The sequence below is a fragment of the Otolemur garnettii genome, unplaced genomic scaffold (assembly GCF_000181295.1).
Source record: "Otolemur garnettii isolate 467f Iridium unplaced genomic scaffold, OtoGar3 scaffold00085, whole genome shotgun sequence".
NCBI classification, from domain to species: domain Eukaryota; kingdom Metazoa; phylum Chordata; class Mammalia; order Primates; family Galagidae; genus Otolemur; species Otolemur garnettii.
Window position 1 is genome coordinate 1,232,613 of NW_003852480.1, and position 17,690 is coordinate 1,250,302.

At 36.2% G+C, this 17,690-nt stretch overlaps 1 protein-coding gene across 4 annotated transcripts in view; it reads left to right on the forward strand.

The window, feature by feature from the left end:
• GRIA2 (glutamate ionotropic receptor AMPA type subunit 2) overlaps window positions 1–17,690 on the forward strand; it is a 144,180-nt gene that overhangs the window by 104,074 nt on the left and 22,416 nt on the right. For all 4 annotated transcript variants that reach the window (XM_003794686.2, XM_003794687.2, XM_003794688.1 and 1 more), the window contains exons 7-12: window positions 6,207–6,374; window positions 6,631–6,735; window positions 7,392–7,502; window positions 8,959–9,165; window positions 9,666–10,036; window positions 14,769–14,967. In XM_003794686.2, coding sequence (XP_003794734.1) covers window positions 6,207–6,374; window positions 6,631–6,735; window positions 7,392–7,502; window positions 8,959–9,165; window positions 9,666–10,036; window positions 14,769–14,967 — 1,161 coding nt within the window. The remainder of the gene's footprint in view (window positions 1–6,206; window positions 6,375–6,630; window positions 6,736–7,391; window positions 7,503–8,958; window positions 9,166–9,665; window positions 10,037–14,768; window positions 14,968–17,690) is intronic.

Below are 17,690 nucleotides of genomic sequence, written 5' to 3' on the forward strand. Positions count from 1 at the left end.
TCCTGAATTGATGGGCACTTGGGTTGATTCCACATCTTTGCTATTATGAATTGATCTGCAATAAACATTTGAGTGCAGGTGTTTTATTTGATAAAATGACTTATTTTCCTTTGGGTAAATACCAAGTAGTGGGATTTTTAGATCAAATGGTAGGTTGACTTTTAATTCTGTGAGCAATCTCCCTACTGTTTTCCATAGAAGTTGTACTAATTTTCAGCCCCACCAACAGTGTATAAGTATTTCCTATCTTTTTGAATCTACACCATCAACTATCATTTTGGACTTTTTAATAAAGGCCATTCTGATTGGGGTAAGGTGATATCTCATTGTGGTTTTTATTTACATTTTCCTGATGATTAGTGATGTTGAGCTTTTATATATATGTGTATATATATATATACACATTGGCCATTTGTCTATTTTCCTTAGAAAAGCTTCTGTTATGTCTTTTTTTCTCACTTTCTAATGGGAATGAATTTTTGACCTGCTGATTTGCTTGAGTTTCTTGTCATTCTGGTTATTAGATATATATGTTGGGAATATTTTTCTCCCATATTGTAAGTCATCCCTTTGCTCCGTCGATTATTTCCTTGGCTGTTCAGAAGCTTTTAAATTTGATCAGATCCCATTTATTTATTTTTTTTGCTGCTTTTGAGGAAGAAGAAATAAATCTTATACTCCCTGGTAGTCCTGAAAGTACAGCAAACAGCTGCAGAACTCAGCCTCCAAAGATAAGAAAGAACTTGCAGAACTCAGCCTCCAAAGATAAGAAAGAACTTGAAGAGATATGCTAAACAGGAAAAGCCTTCAAGGAGACTATGTAACAAATAATATCATGGTAGTTTCCTAAAAAATATAATCATTAAATTTTTATGACTTTAAATTGTAGAAAATAAATGAATAAAAATTTCTCATGACCTAACATCTGTAATTGTAACTCTATATATGTTTGCTAAAATAGTATAAAAGAGCTTAGTGGGAACAACATGGGGTGCGGGTGGGGGAGCTCAGTGCTTTAATGCATATGGCCCGCTAAGTTCTCAGCCAGCTAATAAAATTCCTCCCCTATAATCTTTAGTGAGAGTCTCTTGGTTTTGATTTGAGGGTCCTACAACACTGTGATTGCCACTGGGGCCTTCTTCATAAACTCTTTGCCCAGAAGGGTTTTTGCGACATTTTCTTCCAGAATTCCAATGGTTTTATTTGGAAAACAAACCAAATTTAGGTATGGTCCTTTATCCATTTTTAGTCAATTTTCGTAAGTGGTGAGAGATACAGATCTTGTCTCATTCTTCCACATGTGGCTATCCAGTTTTCCTTTTCAAAGAAGGGCTTTCTAAAATTTTTGTAATAGGCTTACTTATTTTTCCTAGAGCTTATCATTTTTGAACCTGTTGATAATTATTCTGTAAAATAAAAATCTAAGAATTAAACACCATATTAGATTCTCTAGAGAAATAATATTCAGTATGTAATCATTTAACTAAATAATTAATGTGTTCGTAGAAGTATGTAAAATTTGCAAGGCCATAAAAATTTTCACATTTCAAACTATGGTACACAAAACACTATTTTATGGAAAATAATTGGTGTCAAATTTCAAAAATGTTAATTAGTTTGGGCAGTGCTGATTAAACAAAATTAAACTGGAATTGTTATTGCAGAATTTCTCAGAAACTACAATATGTCAATGTGATAGTCATTTTCTGAACTTATTGGATCACAGAATTTGGTTATTGTGAAGTGAGATAGTAGTTTTCAAAACATTATATTAATAATTTGTAATAAATGTATTTATATGTAACATTGATGTTTCATTGACGTGTTAATGAAACAAACTAATTTTACACCAAGAAGGAAAGTAATAAAAGAAAAATGGAAAGCATATCTGGTGGTTAATAATTTATATTTTAGCATAGTTTAAAATTCACCAAGCATATCATCTATTATACATCTGCTTATTTGATTCAATACTTGCCAAATAAAGTGACCAGCCATCCCAGTGTGCCTGGATTGAAGAGGTTCCTGGGACTCAAAACTTATCATTGCAGAACTGGGACAGCCCCAGGCAAACTAGAGCAGCTAGTCACCCTCACCCAGAATGGTAGAGATCTGGATTCCAATTCCAATTTGTTCACCTATTTTGTGAACCACCCCCACTCCCCCCACCAACAAAGTAAAATAAAAATCTATAACTTGAACTTGTCACCTGTAAGATTGGGATAAAAATATTGTGGCATAGGACAATGTAAGGGTGTTCAGCATGCTCCCTGGGTGAAGGGCTCTCCTATAACTTGAACTTTACCTTAGAGTTGAAAGCGATGTAACCTAAACATTTGTACCCTCATACAATTTTCTAATAAAAAAGTAAAAGAAATATTGTGGCATAGGGTTTTTGTTTTTGTTTTTTAAGAATTTACTAAGACTCTGTAAAGTTGTTAAACTTCCGCATAAACTCCTTCATAAACCCTATTGTGGCAAAGGGTTTTTTTTTTTTAAGGATTTACTAAGACTCTGTATGTCTGTCCCACAGAGAACTAGGTAAACATAGATTCTTTTTTTTTTTTTCCTTACCTTCCTCGTCAACATAGACAGGAGAGGCATTGCCCTCCATGTTTCCCTAAGGAACCTTAGATACTAATACTTCAGTTAATTTACCCAAGGCAACAGAGCAGTCATTGGTAGAACTAGGCTTGAAGTCTGCCTTCTAATGCTAAATGCAATGCTTTCTAAACTGCACTCAACCAAATTCAAGTATCAGAACAAAATCTGGCAAGTGGCTATTCATAGGAAGTTGTATTTGTAAGACTTTCATAGTACCTAAAGTTTAGCAGTTCTTTGAGTGTTTTTTTCTTATTTTATCATGGTGGGATAGCATGTTTAGAAAAAGGTGTAACCATTATGATGATCCGTAAAATTTTATATCCCAGCTGGTTTATCCTCTTTTATATTCATTTAATTGGAGTTGTACATAAAATTTCTTTTTATTCCAACCTTTCGATGCCAGAAGACTGTTTTCTGGTATCAGTGACTGCAGTAATATATTACTCAATGTTTTTTCTGATGGCTATTGGACCTGACAAACATGTTTAAAATGCGTATTTTGTTTTACTTTTGAAAAGTAAATCTCAATAACTATACATTTAAAATGAAACAAAAAGCGCATTTGGAAAATGGACCATAAAACGATTTCCCAGATCTCTTCCTCATGTGTGGGTACGATGGGATTGTGACATGGCACCGCAAAGCAGAACGGCCCCTCACTGAAATGCAAATTTCCAACTCAGCTGAGGGAGTCACAGAACATAAACACTGGGGCAAAGATGAAGCTTTTGTTTTCAGAGAGAGAGATTGTTACATTGCCATCATGTTCCCTTCACATTAATTTACATCTAGTTAAATGAACAGAAGAATAAAACTGAAATATTTAACGATCCAATCAAAAATGTGAGCATATTTGTTTAGAAGAATAAATGAGCCATATATGCAGAACACAAACAAAAAGCAACTCTGGAAACAGGAGCAGTGGATTTTTTTCTCTCAGCCCCGAATTGTGTTTCTATGACTGTGACTTTTAATTCAAAATGGCAATAAATAGGCTTAGTCCTTGATTAGATTTGAGAATTCAGGGGTTGGGTGGGGAGGGCAGGGTGAAAGGATATTATTTCAGGCCAGCATGGTAGCTCATGCCTATGATCGTGGCATTCTGGGAGGCCTGAGGCAGGAAGATGGCTTGAGCTCAGGAGTTTGAGAACAGCCTGAGCAAGAGTGAGACCTCATTTCTACTAAAAATAAAAAAAATAGCTGGGTATTATGGTTGGTGCCTATACTCCCAGCTACTCAGAAGGCTGAGGCAAGAGTAACTCTTGAGTCCAAAAGACTTAGAGGTTTCTGTGAGCTATGGTGATGCCATGACACTCTACCCAGGACAACAGAATGAAACTCTGTCTCAAAAAAAAAAGAAAGGACTTGTTTTGTTTTGTTTTTATAGTATTCCCACGCTCTGAATCATATTTGCTATATGCTGCTTGAATCCAAATGCCTTTAGTATTTCAACCTTATTATATTTTTAAATGTAGTTAGCCGACATGTATAGACCTCTAAAGGAGCTAGGAGAAGGCTTTATAGATTTCTCCTGGTAATGTGAGCTGATTGACTCAAAGAAAATTTTGGCTTTTGGCTAATTTAATTTCTCAAGTGATTTGCATATTTTAAATATCCAGTTCATTCAATTTAGGTTCTATTTTCTTTTCAGAGACTTAGACATTATTGCAAAAAGTATGTTGGCAATGAACTGATTATAAGATGGGAAATTAATCAATGTTTTGTTTTCTCTGGGAGGTTAGAAGTAAACAAACAAGTAGGGCAGATTTATCCTGATGTGATTTTTTTTTTATTTGTTCCAAAATGTCTTTTCTTAAGTAGATGTGATTAAAATAATCCATTTGGTATAACACTTACAATACAGTGCATGGATCTTATAGAATATTATATTTGTAAAGAAATGTTTGTGGTAGGACATGTTAGATCAGTTGGGTTTCTAATAGAGATGATCTAATAGAGAGAGAAAAGAGGCTGGTGAGGGGTACTGAAGATGTGTCACTGCAGACACAGTGTCCTTGAGAAGATTAGAGAAACAAGATCAGTGTGTTGCCAAAGAGGTTGTTGAGAGGGTGCCTGGCCACCCCTGCATTGTTATCTCAGGAGGAAAGAGAGGATGGGAAGGGAACTTAGTGGTTTTATGGTTGAAAGCAAAGGGGACCCATTAGGATGGTTTCTGCTTTCTCCATGAGGCAAGGTTTTTTAACAGGAACTTACAAGAAGGGAAGTGTATATAGGTGTAGGTGTTTAGAGAAGATTAAAAAAAAAGATGTGAAATGATTTTGAGCATGGAAGAGCTCAGTTACTAAAGGATGAAGAAGGATTCTTTAGCAACACTGAGTGCCTGTTTGGGGTCTGCGGTCAAGCATTTAGAGCATCACAAAATCAGTTGGGTACAGTAATTCTTCTTCTTCCCCAGCTTCACTGTACTTCTGGTAATTCCGAAATATTCAACACCAGAAATTCCCTCAGCATTCAGTCAAGCTTTAATGTCAAACTGTGATGTATTAGGAACAGTATCACATTTATTATTAGCAGTATCCCATTTGACAGATGGCAGGATAGATACATGCACATAAAAATACTCTCCCCCAGCCGGGCGCGGTGGCTCACACCTGTAATCCCAGCTCCGTGGGAGGCTGAGGAGGGAGAATTGCTTGAGCTCAGGAGTTTGGGACTTGCCTGACTGACAGTGAGACCCTGAATCCTAAAAAGAAAAAAAAAAAAGAAATACCCAGCCATGTTCATGGTAAGCACCTGTAATCCCAGCAGCTTCTAGAGTCTAAGGCAGCAGGATGCCCACAGCCCAAGTCTGAGTTTGCAATGAGCTATGATGCATTGCACTCTGGTCAGGGCAAGGGTGGGACTCTGTCTCAACTACAGTAAAAAAAAAAAGAAAAAAGAAAAAATACTTTCACCCGACACTGACAATGCTTTGTCCATAGTTAGTGTTACTATGCTTGGCCCCAGGTTCTGTAATAACCGTGTTGTCCCCCTGGGATGAGAATCCCGTAAGTTGGGAACCAATGGTTATTACAGACTATGGAAGCATGAAGGGGGCACAGACATCAAGAAGTTTTATGGTTCTTCTAGTTGATTCCCAGCATCATCCGGGGGAACTTAAAGAAATATTCCTACAACTAGTGCAGCTCTACGTGAGCATCACCAAGGTTGAATTAGAGATGAAGGATCCAAAAACTAATCTGAGCTCCCTCCACATTGACGAATGTATCATTAAACAGTGAGGAAATATTTCTTCGCTAATTTGATAGTTTTTTGTATCATCCGGGTAGGCCATAAGTGATTCTCTAATGAGAGACAGGTTAGAAAAAAAAAAAATCATAGAATTATAATGAAAAGGTCTTGCTGAAATAGATGTGATATTTAACATAATACCACATTTTTAGAGCCTAGAGCACATTCTATAGTCCAAAAATTCTGTATTTCTTCTCTTTGATTGTTAGATTTCTAGATGTAGAAATTGATCTTAAGTTCCCGGAATTAATTATGGACTTGTGTGGTGGGTGACTGCAGTCTGGTTTACCAGTGTGCTGTGCGTTTCTAATTTTCTCCCCTTCTTATGAAACACGTGTGATCCTTTTCAGTACACTTCTGCGCTGACCTATGATGCCGTTCAAGTGATGACTGAAGCTTTCCGCAACCTACGAAAGCAGAGAATTGAAATCTCCCGAAGGGGGAATGCAGGAGACTGTCTGGCAAACCCAGCCGTCCCTTGGGGACAAGGTGTAGAAATAGAAAGGGCCCTGAAACAGGTCAGTCACTCCAAATGATCGTTAATGTGACTTAACATGGCCGTTAATTTTTGTCCTGCCAAATTAGTCACCCTTGTCTCATTCCTTATGTTTAATATACAGGCAGTGTTATTTCCTGACAACACAAAGGTAGGTTAAAGAGGGAAATAAACCTTGTCAAGGTAGTTTTCGTGACTTGAGCCCAGGGCAAGTGATCTGTACAGTTTGTAAAATTGCTTGAAGTACATTCGTAACTCCTTTTCCATTTCCTCATTAGGTTCAGGTTGAAGGTCTCTCGGGAAATATAAAGTTTGACCAGAATGGCAAAAGAATAAACTATACAATTAACATCATGGAGCTCAAAACTAATGGGCCCCGGAAGGTAAATCCTTAGTGATTTAAAGGCAATTTTCTCTATGTGAGGAGGTGAGTGAGCTGTTATTATCATCTCACTCAAGAGTTCTGGAGTGTGTCTTCACATAGAGTCTAACTACCAGAAACACATAGATTTTTGAATGTTTTTCTAAATCAAATCTAATTCTGGTAAGTGATACTGAGCTGTCATCTACAAAATTACTGTAAGTAGAAGTATTACAGATTTTTTCTATGGAAATAGAAAAAGTCTTTAATTAAGGAGAAGAAAAAGAACTATCACTAAAGGTTTATAGTTTAGAGGACAAAAAAAATACCTGGTACAAACAGACATGTAACTACTCAGTTCAACGTATCTGCCTTTTAATTGTTTATGGTTAAAATTTTGTGGTTTAGATTTTATCTATATTTCTAAATTATTACTTCCAAACAATTACTCTTGGCAACTATGAAATGTGAACACGAAGAGATAACCATTCTTACGAATTTTAATAGCTCCTTTCAATGCCTATTGGATTCACATGTACAAAAGACACGTCTTTGTTTAGAAGTAGCCCAATTAATGTGGGTCTAATTTCAGATTCAGATGTGAATTTGCAATTAATTAAATAGTGTCTGGTAGAAAGGTCACTTATCTGTGTGTCTATCTGCTGTGACCTTTTTCAGATTGGCTACTGGAGTGAAGTGGACAAAATGGTTGTGACTCTTACAGAACTTCCATCTGGAAATGACACCTCTGGGCTTGAGAATAAGACTGTCGTTGTCACTACAATTTTGGTAATTAGCTATATATGCCTATTTTTTACTTTATATTTTCTTAACGGAAGCTATCTGTCAAGGGAAATAGCTGTTTCTATTTTAGCACAATAACTAATTCTGTGCTGCTTTTGCAGGGTTTTAATCATTTGTTGCATACTTATTCTGTTAAAAGGAATACAAAAAAAATCTAGCTGAAGCATACAAAATGTTCCCTGTTCTTTTCAAGACTGAAATTCAGCTTGACAGACAATTCATACTGTGGTGCATATATTGGCAAACAATTGGGGAAAGTCTGGACAAGATTTCCTCATAGTCCCTCAGGGGCCTCCTTTTCCATTCCCACTGAATTCTGGGTAAACTCTACCTGTCCATTTATTCCAGGATTACCTACTGAGGTCAGCTTGTCTTTCTTCACAAGAAAAGATCATCTCAATTTTGTGCCCTCATAATAATTTGAATCATATTTTAAAAAAAAAATCATCTCTTTAAGACAAAGATGATTTCCTTCTTTTTACCCCAAGTTTTAACATCATGGTTGGCACACAGCTAGTGCAAAATCAATGTATATTGAATGAATGAACCAACATTGAACTTTTTCTTAAACGTCTAGGCTTTGGATAACTGGACAGAGACATGCATCATTGCAACAACCACGTCATCATAGGATGTGATTTTGTGACAAACAATTTGTTTTGTTTTACAAATTTATCTTAGCAGTGGACTTTATAATTTTGTGGGCTTCATTGTCCTAACAATACTGCGATGCAAATATAGATAGATTAATAAGAAACTTAGATAAAAAAAAAATCAATAGGCACTTGGAAATCTCTTAATGAGCACAAGTTAGATACTCTTGCCTTTATTATTCCATTGATAAGAATTATCTCACTAGAACCTCAAATATCCTTGGTGACACCTTACAACAGAGAATACTGGACTGTGTTAACTCATTTATTCATGCTTTCTCTTTCTATGTTTATGGGGGAAAGTACTCTCCAACTTTCCTGTGGCATCACTCTAGACTATTGTATCCCATAGACAGAGTGAGACCTGAAGCCTGTGGGAGTAGAGTCAGTGCATTACCACAGCAGTGATCCTTTCAGTCTGTGTGTAACTGACCATGAACATCATTTCCACATGAACCTTAGCCTTGACCAGTGACCACATGGTTTTGGGTTAATGCGTGAGCCAACCCTTGGGGTCACTGTAAACTTAATCAACCTTAATTGAATAAGGTTGTGGTGAATCCAAGGTTTAATAAGATAGATGTAGAGCAGCAGTCTCCTGCTGTAAGGTATGGCTGGGTATGAGCCATATTAATGAGATAAAATGATAGACATTTGAAAATGTTTTGGGGGAAGCAGGTAATTGTCAAATCATATGGCTAATAGGTAGTTATTAAATAATGTGATATGATTCAATGAGAGTATATATTCAACACAGATATTTTAATCAGCACAGTCTTTCCATATAGGAATCCCCATATGTTATGATGAAGAAAAATCATGAGATGCTTGAAGGCAATGAGCGCTATGAGGGCTACTGTGTTGACTTGGCTGCAGAAATCGCCAAACATTGTGGGTTCAAGTACAAGCTGACAATTGTTGGGGATGGCAAGTATGGGGCCAGGGATGCAGACACGAAAATTTGGAATGGGATGGTTGGAGAACTTGTATATGGGGTAAGTAATGCTGTTCTCATAGATAAGTCATTCAATTTGAACTGTTGTTGATAGAATGTCTCCCCTCCCCGGAAAAAGTATCTGTGTCTGAGGTTGTTGATTTCCCACATGACTCCAGGAATACTATCTTGTTTATCTGTGAACATTTAAAAGCCTGAAGTTGAAGCCAGCAGTAAGCATGTGGATTAAGTGAGACAGACATTTCATCTGTCTTGAAGCGTCTGGGCCATATGTATGACCAAGGGCTGCAGAAGCACAGAAGCAGTGTAGATGTGTGATTATCATAGTAAAGCCAAGTGTATACACTAGGTATCTATAAAGAGGAGGACATTTGGGGAACAAATTGCTTTTCTGTTCATTCTTTACTAAGACTCTACCAGGGAAACAGTTGTTTTCATTTCTCTGATTTCTGTCCCTTCCCCTGTGATCCAGTGATGTAACCATGATTCCTTCCTGACCTTGACTCCGGGTTCCATTACTTTTCTTTGTTTCCCTTACAGAAAGCTGACATTGCAATTGCTCCATTAACTATAACCCTTGTGAGAGAAGAGGTGATTGACTTCTCAAAGCCCTTTATGAGCCTCGGGATATCTATCATGATCAAGAAGCCTCAGAAGTCCAAACCGGGAGTGTTTTCATTTCTTGATCCTTTAGCCTATGAGATCTGGATGTGCATTGTTTTTGCCTACATTGGGGTCAGTGTAGTTTTATTCCTGGTGAGCAGATTTAGCCCCTACGAGTGGCACACTGAGGAGTTTGAAGATGGAAGAGAAACACAAAGTAGTGAATCAACTAATGAATTTGGGATTTTTAATAGTCTCTGGTTTTCCTTGGGTGCCTTTATGCAGCAAGGATGCGATATTTCGCCAAGGTTGGTTACTCACCTGCTTTAACTTTGTGCATTTTAGGTCTCATGTGGATATTCATGGTGTTTATGAATTCACTCTAAAGAAGGAACCAGCTGCCGACCGCCTGTCCAAGGAGTTTAAGACTCCTACAGGACATGCTCTTCCCATCGGCATAAGCCTGAGAAATGTGTGAACAATGTTCTTCGAATGTTGATCACGTATTTCCCTGGTGAAATTATACACACCATGGAGAGGCTATAAAATGCATAAGGTTCCTATCATTCCATGCCTTCTTGGAGGGGTACCGTGTTTTTGCTGCATATTCTCATTTTACAGTCATCTGTGTGTTAATCCACAGAACTGTATATGGGAAAATGGGCAATATTATTTATTAATTGCAGAAGCAATACCTTGTGAGACAGAAATTCATTGGCACACATCCCATCTCTTTTATTTTTTTTTAACATTACATCATGGAAATGGTATGGGGGAGATATTATAAATTTTATTTTTTTAAGGTTAGGTTGCTAGATTCAAAGGAGTATATTATAACATTTTCCAACTATCTAGAAGTACATGGAAGGGATTAATGGTTCATTACAAAATCCTGTGCCCTATTGAATGATAAACACATCCATCACAGAATAAACTCATGTCACCGTATGCCTACTTACAATCAATCTGTCACAAAGCACATGTTCCTTTTGTTCATATGACTTACATAAATAGGAATGATAGATTTCTGCAGAGAAATAAATCATGCTTTTCCTAATGATTACTTTAACATTTTAAGCAAAAGAGATTATCATTCTACTGGCATATTCTAATTTGAGCTCCATTCCCCATCTTTGATTCTATGGAATAGCATACTGAGTAGTGAAAGGGTGCCTTTTCTTATACTATTTCATTACATTGTTCATTTTTGAGCCCTTTTAGGTATAGCAAGTGATGAATTTTTAAAAAAAATTATATAAGAAGCTGAATGATTTGTGTGTTTTGCAGTCTTTTTAGCATAGTCCATCTAGTGAGACAAAGGAAATACAGCATGCAGGCAGAAATTATCAGTGGCTTACTTGTCTGATAGTAAGTAGTTATAGTGGCAATGGTAATAAAAATCACATTTTCATGAATTGAATGGATCTAAAAAATATTGTGTCCATCAGATTCCCTGTGGCTTCTCCATGAGCCTGCACTGAATTAGAGATATGGCAGTGATATTTGCATAGCCTGGCATATATGTGTGTGTGTATGCCTCTGAACAAAATGTATAAGACTCATAGCTTCATCTCTATATTTAGTTAATATTATTTAAGTTAAAAATATGAAGAGAAGTTTCTATAAATAAGGAAGATAAAACTAACAAAACTGGGGTCACAGGAAGTGTTCTCATCCATGAAAGAATAAAGAAATGGTTCACATTTGGCAAAAAGGCCATTGAAGTATATTGTTACCCTAAAAGGTAAACAGTTATTGTGGGATAACATATGCTCTGCCCTTCCTCTTGAGTAAGCTGGGAGAGGTGTATGGGCGTTCACTATGAACTACGACATATTGGCCTAGGTTCCTGCCAGTAGTCCCTCAGGTCAAGTCCTGCTCCCAAACATTGCAGGGAGTTTGGGGATCCAGGGGTGGTCAAGGAGTGGGAAACTTATTTGCTCATAGGGACTATAGTGTAAGGTACATTCAAAAATCAACCCAGGGCCCACCAGGACACACAGACTTCTCATTTTCATCAAAGGTGTGTCTAAAACAAGATCTTTTTTCTGTGCTTTTGATTTTACTCATGTCATAATTCACTACAATTTCACATGTAGTAACTTTTATTTCCTGGTAGTATAAACAGATCTTATATAGCACTTTTTTTTCTTGTTTTTTTGTTTGTTTTGTATTTGGGGAGGGGGGTTGTTTTGAGACAGAGTCTCAGTCACCCTGTGTAGAGTGCTGTCACATCACAGCTCACAGCAACCTCAAACTCTTGGGCTCAAGCGATCCTATGGACTCAGCCTCCCAAGTCCCTGGAACTACAGGTGACTGCCAAAATGCCCAGCTAGTTATTAAATTTTTGGTAGAGGCTCGCTCTTGCTCAGGCTGGTCTCTAACTCCTGAGCTCAGGCAATCTACCTGCTTCAGCCTCCCAGAGTTCTGGAGATGACAGGTGTAAGTCACTGTGCTGGGCTTTTTTCCTTGTTATTGATTGATATTTTTTGCCTCAGCATAGATCTGAGAAAATTTTACTTTATTAAACAAATGAAGTGGTACATATCTCTTACTATATGTTATATGTGCACATTGAAAAATGAACATAATACATATACATAGTACTGGAAAATGTATTAATTTGTTAAAATGAACAAACTATTATTTCTTTAGAATAAAATATGGTCAGTCTAGTTAAGGTGAATAGAGAAGCTTATTATCTTCCAAAAAAAAAAAAAAAATCTTGAAAGGCACAGATAACTTTAGAAATGTTCTTTGAATATTTAAAAAATAATTACCATCCTTTTCCAAGCAACATATGAATTGGAACTATATTATTAATGTTGATAGAATACATTTAAGTTATGATTTAGAATGATTTATTAAAATAACTTAATTGCATGAGATTAAGTTTAAACCTTATCCTTATAAGATATAAATTTCCTAAAGAATATAATTACAGAAATTATGAAGTAAATATAACATAAAGATTATTTTTATTCTCCTACTTGATCCTGGATTTTCCCCAGTAACTCAAAGGATTCAAATAAATGTACAATGTACATTATTTTTTTAAAAAATTATTAAATAGGAATTTAAAAGCAATAATAGCATATACACATTTATTTACTCCTTCATTACAGATGCTTGTAGGTGAAAGTTTCGTTTTTAATTATAGAAGTCATTTTGTCTGTAAGTCTAAAATAGAATTTGTTCCTTTCCATACAATTTCTCAAGAATCCCTTCAGAAGCATTAACGGATAAAACAGCTAACAGTAAAGGATAAGTTGCTTAAATATTTTTCACATTTGGATGACTTGTAAGTCCAATGATGTTTTTGAGACATCATGCACACTTTAAATCAATTACTCTATTTAATTGAGATAAGCACAGGAATAGAGGACAAGTTATAGCTTTAACTTTTTAAATTTTTACAACCCGAATAGAGTGACATAAAAATGACTCTGAAACATATGGCAAATTAACACACCGTGTGTAAAATCAAAAGCCATTACTATGCAATCAGCTTTTGTTTTAAGGAATTTGAGCAGTTAGGCACTGAATCCACCTGCTTACATATAGGGTGTATGTCATCAAATTATACCTCCTGTTGTTATGAAACAAATAGTGAGCATCTCAAGAGTACCTTTTCCTACAGAAGGAGTTTTCCAAATGTAAAATGCATTTAATATCCTTGTGAGAATGTAAGTGAGAAGGGTTTAATTTTGTCCATTCTATCATATTTAATTCTTAGCATCTTCTAGAGACTTTATGATAAAGATTCTTAGTTGTATTATTTTTGTTTCTTATTGGTATTTCTCTCCCTCTTTCTCTCTCACAAACTGATGTTTTGAATCTAAAAGAGCCTTTCCTTTTAAATTAGCTTCCCTCCTTTTTTGACTACTTGAGTGCTTTAATCTACAAATATTTCCCAAGACTTTGATATGGTATCTGTTTCATCAAAGGTGACCGTCTCACTGTTGTCAGGATCTTTAGGTTATAAACTGCCAAATTTTCATGTTTCACATTTTTAAAAATGTCATTTCTTCACCCTAGCAAGTCTAATTGATAGATACAGCAGAGTTATTGCAACAAATAAAATAGTTATTTTATCGGTTTGTTAACATTTCTAAAACATTTCCAAATAGTACAGTGCATATATATTATATACGTATCTTTTTTGTATCTATCTACTTCGGGCTTTAACATAAATTATTGAGAATCTATTAAGCTTCTTAAAAGTATTTTACATAAGACTTTATAGTCATGGAATTATTTTATTTTATTTCAAACTAGAAAGTTTTCTCTTGACCAACTTTTAAATGTCTAATTTATTTTCCTTGAGTTTTCTTTCATTTAAGCAGGAGGCACTAATGAACAAGGTCATAGCCATCCATGCAGTGACGCCATCTGAGTTTTCCTCATTAACAGTTATATTTTGTGTCATGTCTTTTTTTACAGTATCATTGTGTTCTCATTTTCTCTCCTGTACTTTGTCTGATGCCTATGTTTTGCACTCAAAAAAACTGATGAAATTTTGGGCCTTTTTTGAGGGTTTTGGAACTTTACTGGATGAATTAAATGGCGGGTTGCTTTACTGCTTAAAACTACATCTGTGATGAATCGTCCTTTTCCCCTTAATATTTGATTTTGTTTGTAAAACATTGCTATGAGTTTTTCTGGGGATCTTAGGTTCTCCTGCTCATGTTTACATGAGTCAGGAGTGGGTAAATTAATATAAGGATTGGATAGATTATTTGTACATTTCTTGAAATCTCTTTGTTATGAGATTTCATATCACAAACTGTCTGGGCATTATATCCATGAAAGAATGCCAGGAAACTGAAGTTTTGGGCTCTGGGTATGTCATGGAATCTAATTAATCTGTACTCTTCGCCCAAAATGTCTAATGATTTCTGGTGTCATTAACATACAGATGTACGGAAAGTATAAAGTTAAATACTCCCTGTAAGTCAATATTTGCATAATACTGCTAACTTGTTCTTTTTATTAGGTCATTCATTTCACTTTACAAATCCATTTCATACTTGTTATTAGATCCCTCTCTGGGCGCATTGTTGGAGGTGTGTGGTGGTTCTTTACCCTGATCATAATCTCCTCCTACACGGCTAACTTAGCTGCCTTCCTGACTGTAGAGAGGATGGTGTCTCCCATCGAAAGTGCTGAGGATCTTTCTAAGCAAACAGAAATTGCTTATGGAACATTAGACTCTGGCTCCACTAAAGAGTTTTTCAGGGTAAGAGATTCTGCTTTGTAGCCTCGAATTCTGTTCTTAAATTGTAACCTGTTTTAAATGTTGTGCCTCATGGTCTATGCAAAGGTGCTGTAGGAAAGTCACCTCCAGCCCTCCAGCTCTGTCTAGAGTTAGAACTCTGTCTCTCCGTGTTTCTACTCATGACCCTGACTCTATCCCTGACCCTTCCCCACTCCGAACCATAGCTCTACCTCTGTTTTCTGATTCATACTTCTTTAGGAGAAAAATCATGATGTTGTCATGAAATCTCAGGATCGTAAAAGCTGAATGTTCTTTAGGAACAAAATTGAAGCAAAGGGCAGTTCAGATTTGATTCTTATTTTTTTAAACAAAAGGTACTGGTTTTGTTTTATCTTAAATGAATATGATTTCATTTGTCTCAACTAGTTTATAAGTGTTCAAACCAGTTATGTTAATTCTATGTCAGGAAGCAGATTATATTCTTATGTGTAAATTCTGAATTTTGTGTTCAAACTCTCCAAAGAAAGGCTAACAAAAGCTTTCTACTTCCTAACTTCTAAAATAGGTAGCATAATTATACTGTCTCTATTAGATGTAGGTTAATTTTCTTTTAATTTGTGGCCTCATGCTCTCTATTTTTAGGACAAGCCCAAGAGCCTTATGCTGGCATAATTTCACTATTATCTGTGTAGAAGAACTTGTGTTATTAAAATGTTTAAATACGGTTGATGATTATCTGTCTAAAGTCAATATCTGTGACACATGACGATATCTGGCAACCACTAATATGTTTTAATGTATCTGAGTTTGAGTGAGATCTAGGCCAGTTTATTCCATAATTAGGTTTAGGACCTCCCACTCGCCAAGTGTTGAAGTAGTTGATTGTAATTTGGAAGCTGTCTTATACTACACTGCCTCTTATCTCTTTTCCAAATGACTTCGGTTGGGCTGAAGATATTAGGACAGAAAAACCGCTGGGGCTGGAACCATAGTCACGGACAGTAACCGGGATGGGCATGGGGCGTGCAGGACAATGACAAACTCATTAGGTGTCTCAGTTTAAATGCAGAACGGTTGTCTGAGTATCAGCAGCTTTTTGGCTTTAATGCAAATCTAAGTATGAACGTTATAATATGGATTTGCTACTACTGAAAACTGATTATCATGCCTGGGCATGTATGTAATGTGTGTATGAATACTGTTGATATAACACAGTGCTCTTGCTTCATCACAACAATGGATTTATTAAAATACATTAAAATAGTGTATATTTCTCAATTAGAAGTGTATTTAGAAGCATTTTTATTATTTGTACACAAGGGGGTTTGCTTTCATCTTTATCTGGAAAAGTATGGTGCTCCCTCTTGAAGTGAATCAGATCAATGAAAATGATGCAGAAGATTGTTATAACATGATTTACTTAGTTGATTAAAACTATATATATATATCTTTTTTTTTTTTTTGCAGTTTTTGACCAGGGCTGGGTTTGAACCCACCACCTCCAGCATATGGGGCCAGTGCCCTACTCCTTTGAGCCACAGGCACCGCCCTAAAGCAATCTTTTAATTGTTTCCAGACACTCTCTTCCAGTTGAGTCATCTGTTAAGCACTGAAGTTATCACCTTACTTAGACAACAATGCTGCCAACTGTTTTCACTGCTACACATTCACATTTACAGGGTTTTCCTGTATATCTTAACTATGTCAGCACCAATCACAGTAATATATGTGTCTTCATCTCCAAGATGCCAGGATTTCATGGTCCGTGTATTCACATCCCTAATAGAGAAGATAAGAAAGCTCGATGAATCTGGGAAAACAGTGTTCTCGCAGTGTTCTAAGCCTAGCAGGACCATCTGTTCTAATAGGTCGTTGAGGACGTTTTGTAAAGGTGTAGAGATTTCCTTCCCTAACATAATAGAGAAGTGGTGACGGGTAGTAAGGTGAACTGATCACTTCTATCAGAACAGCTTCCCAAGGCAGTTTGTTAAACATTATCTCTTTGACTCTCACAATATTTCTGTCTGATCATCAGACAATGAGTTCTGTTTGATTTCTAGGCATTATTAAACTGAAACTCAGATAATTTGGTGGATAATAAGTATGCTAAGGTGTCTTACTCCTAACTGGGGTTCCTTATATGCATTGTTTTTCCTTAAGGTCTCCGGATCTATTTCGCTGTTTTCCTGCTGTGTTCTTAGTCTCATCCAGGTTTGCTTAAGTAATGTTAGAGCATCAGTGAAGGGTGGAACATAGCAGGTCCTCACACCTCCTCTCAAAGTAGCTCCCACAGAACCCGCTGATACACGTCCGTTAGTCTCATACAGTGCTGCAGTCAGCCTCTCCTCATCTAGACAAGAAAAGTATGGGTTCAAAAGTATTTGAAAGCCACACTGTTTATTCTGTTTGTACCAGAAAAGGGTTGCTAATGTAACAGCACATATCACCACAGAAAGGAACCCATCGTGTTAATTCTTCCATTGAAACATATAATGTAGTTGCAATTGGGAAAATTAGGTCTACAAAAGTTGCGTTTTTTCAAGTTAGATTAAATAAAAAGATATTCGAGAGTCATTTTGAGCAATTTTTCTAACTGTCTAAATATTTGCTATTTGGGTGGCCATGATGATAATAGTAAGGAAAATTATTTTTCCTGTTCACTCTCCAAATGTTTCCTGGGATGCTGTGGCTTTCCAGTTGTATTCATCAAGTCTCGCGCCTTTCTATATAGAGTTATCATATTA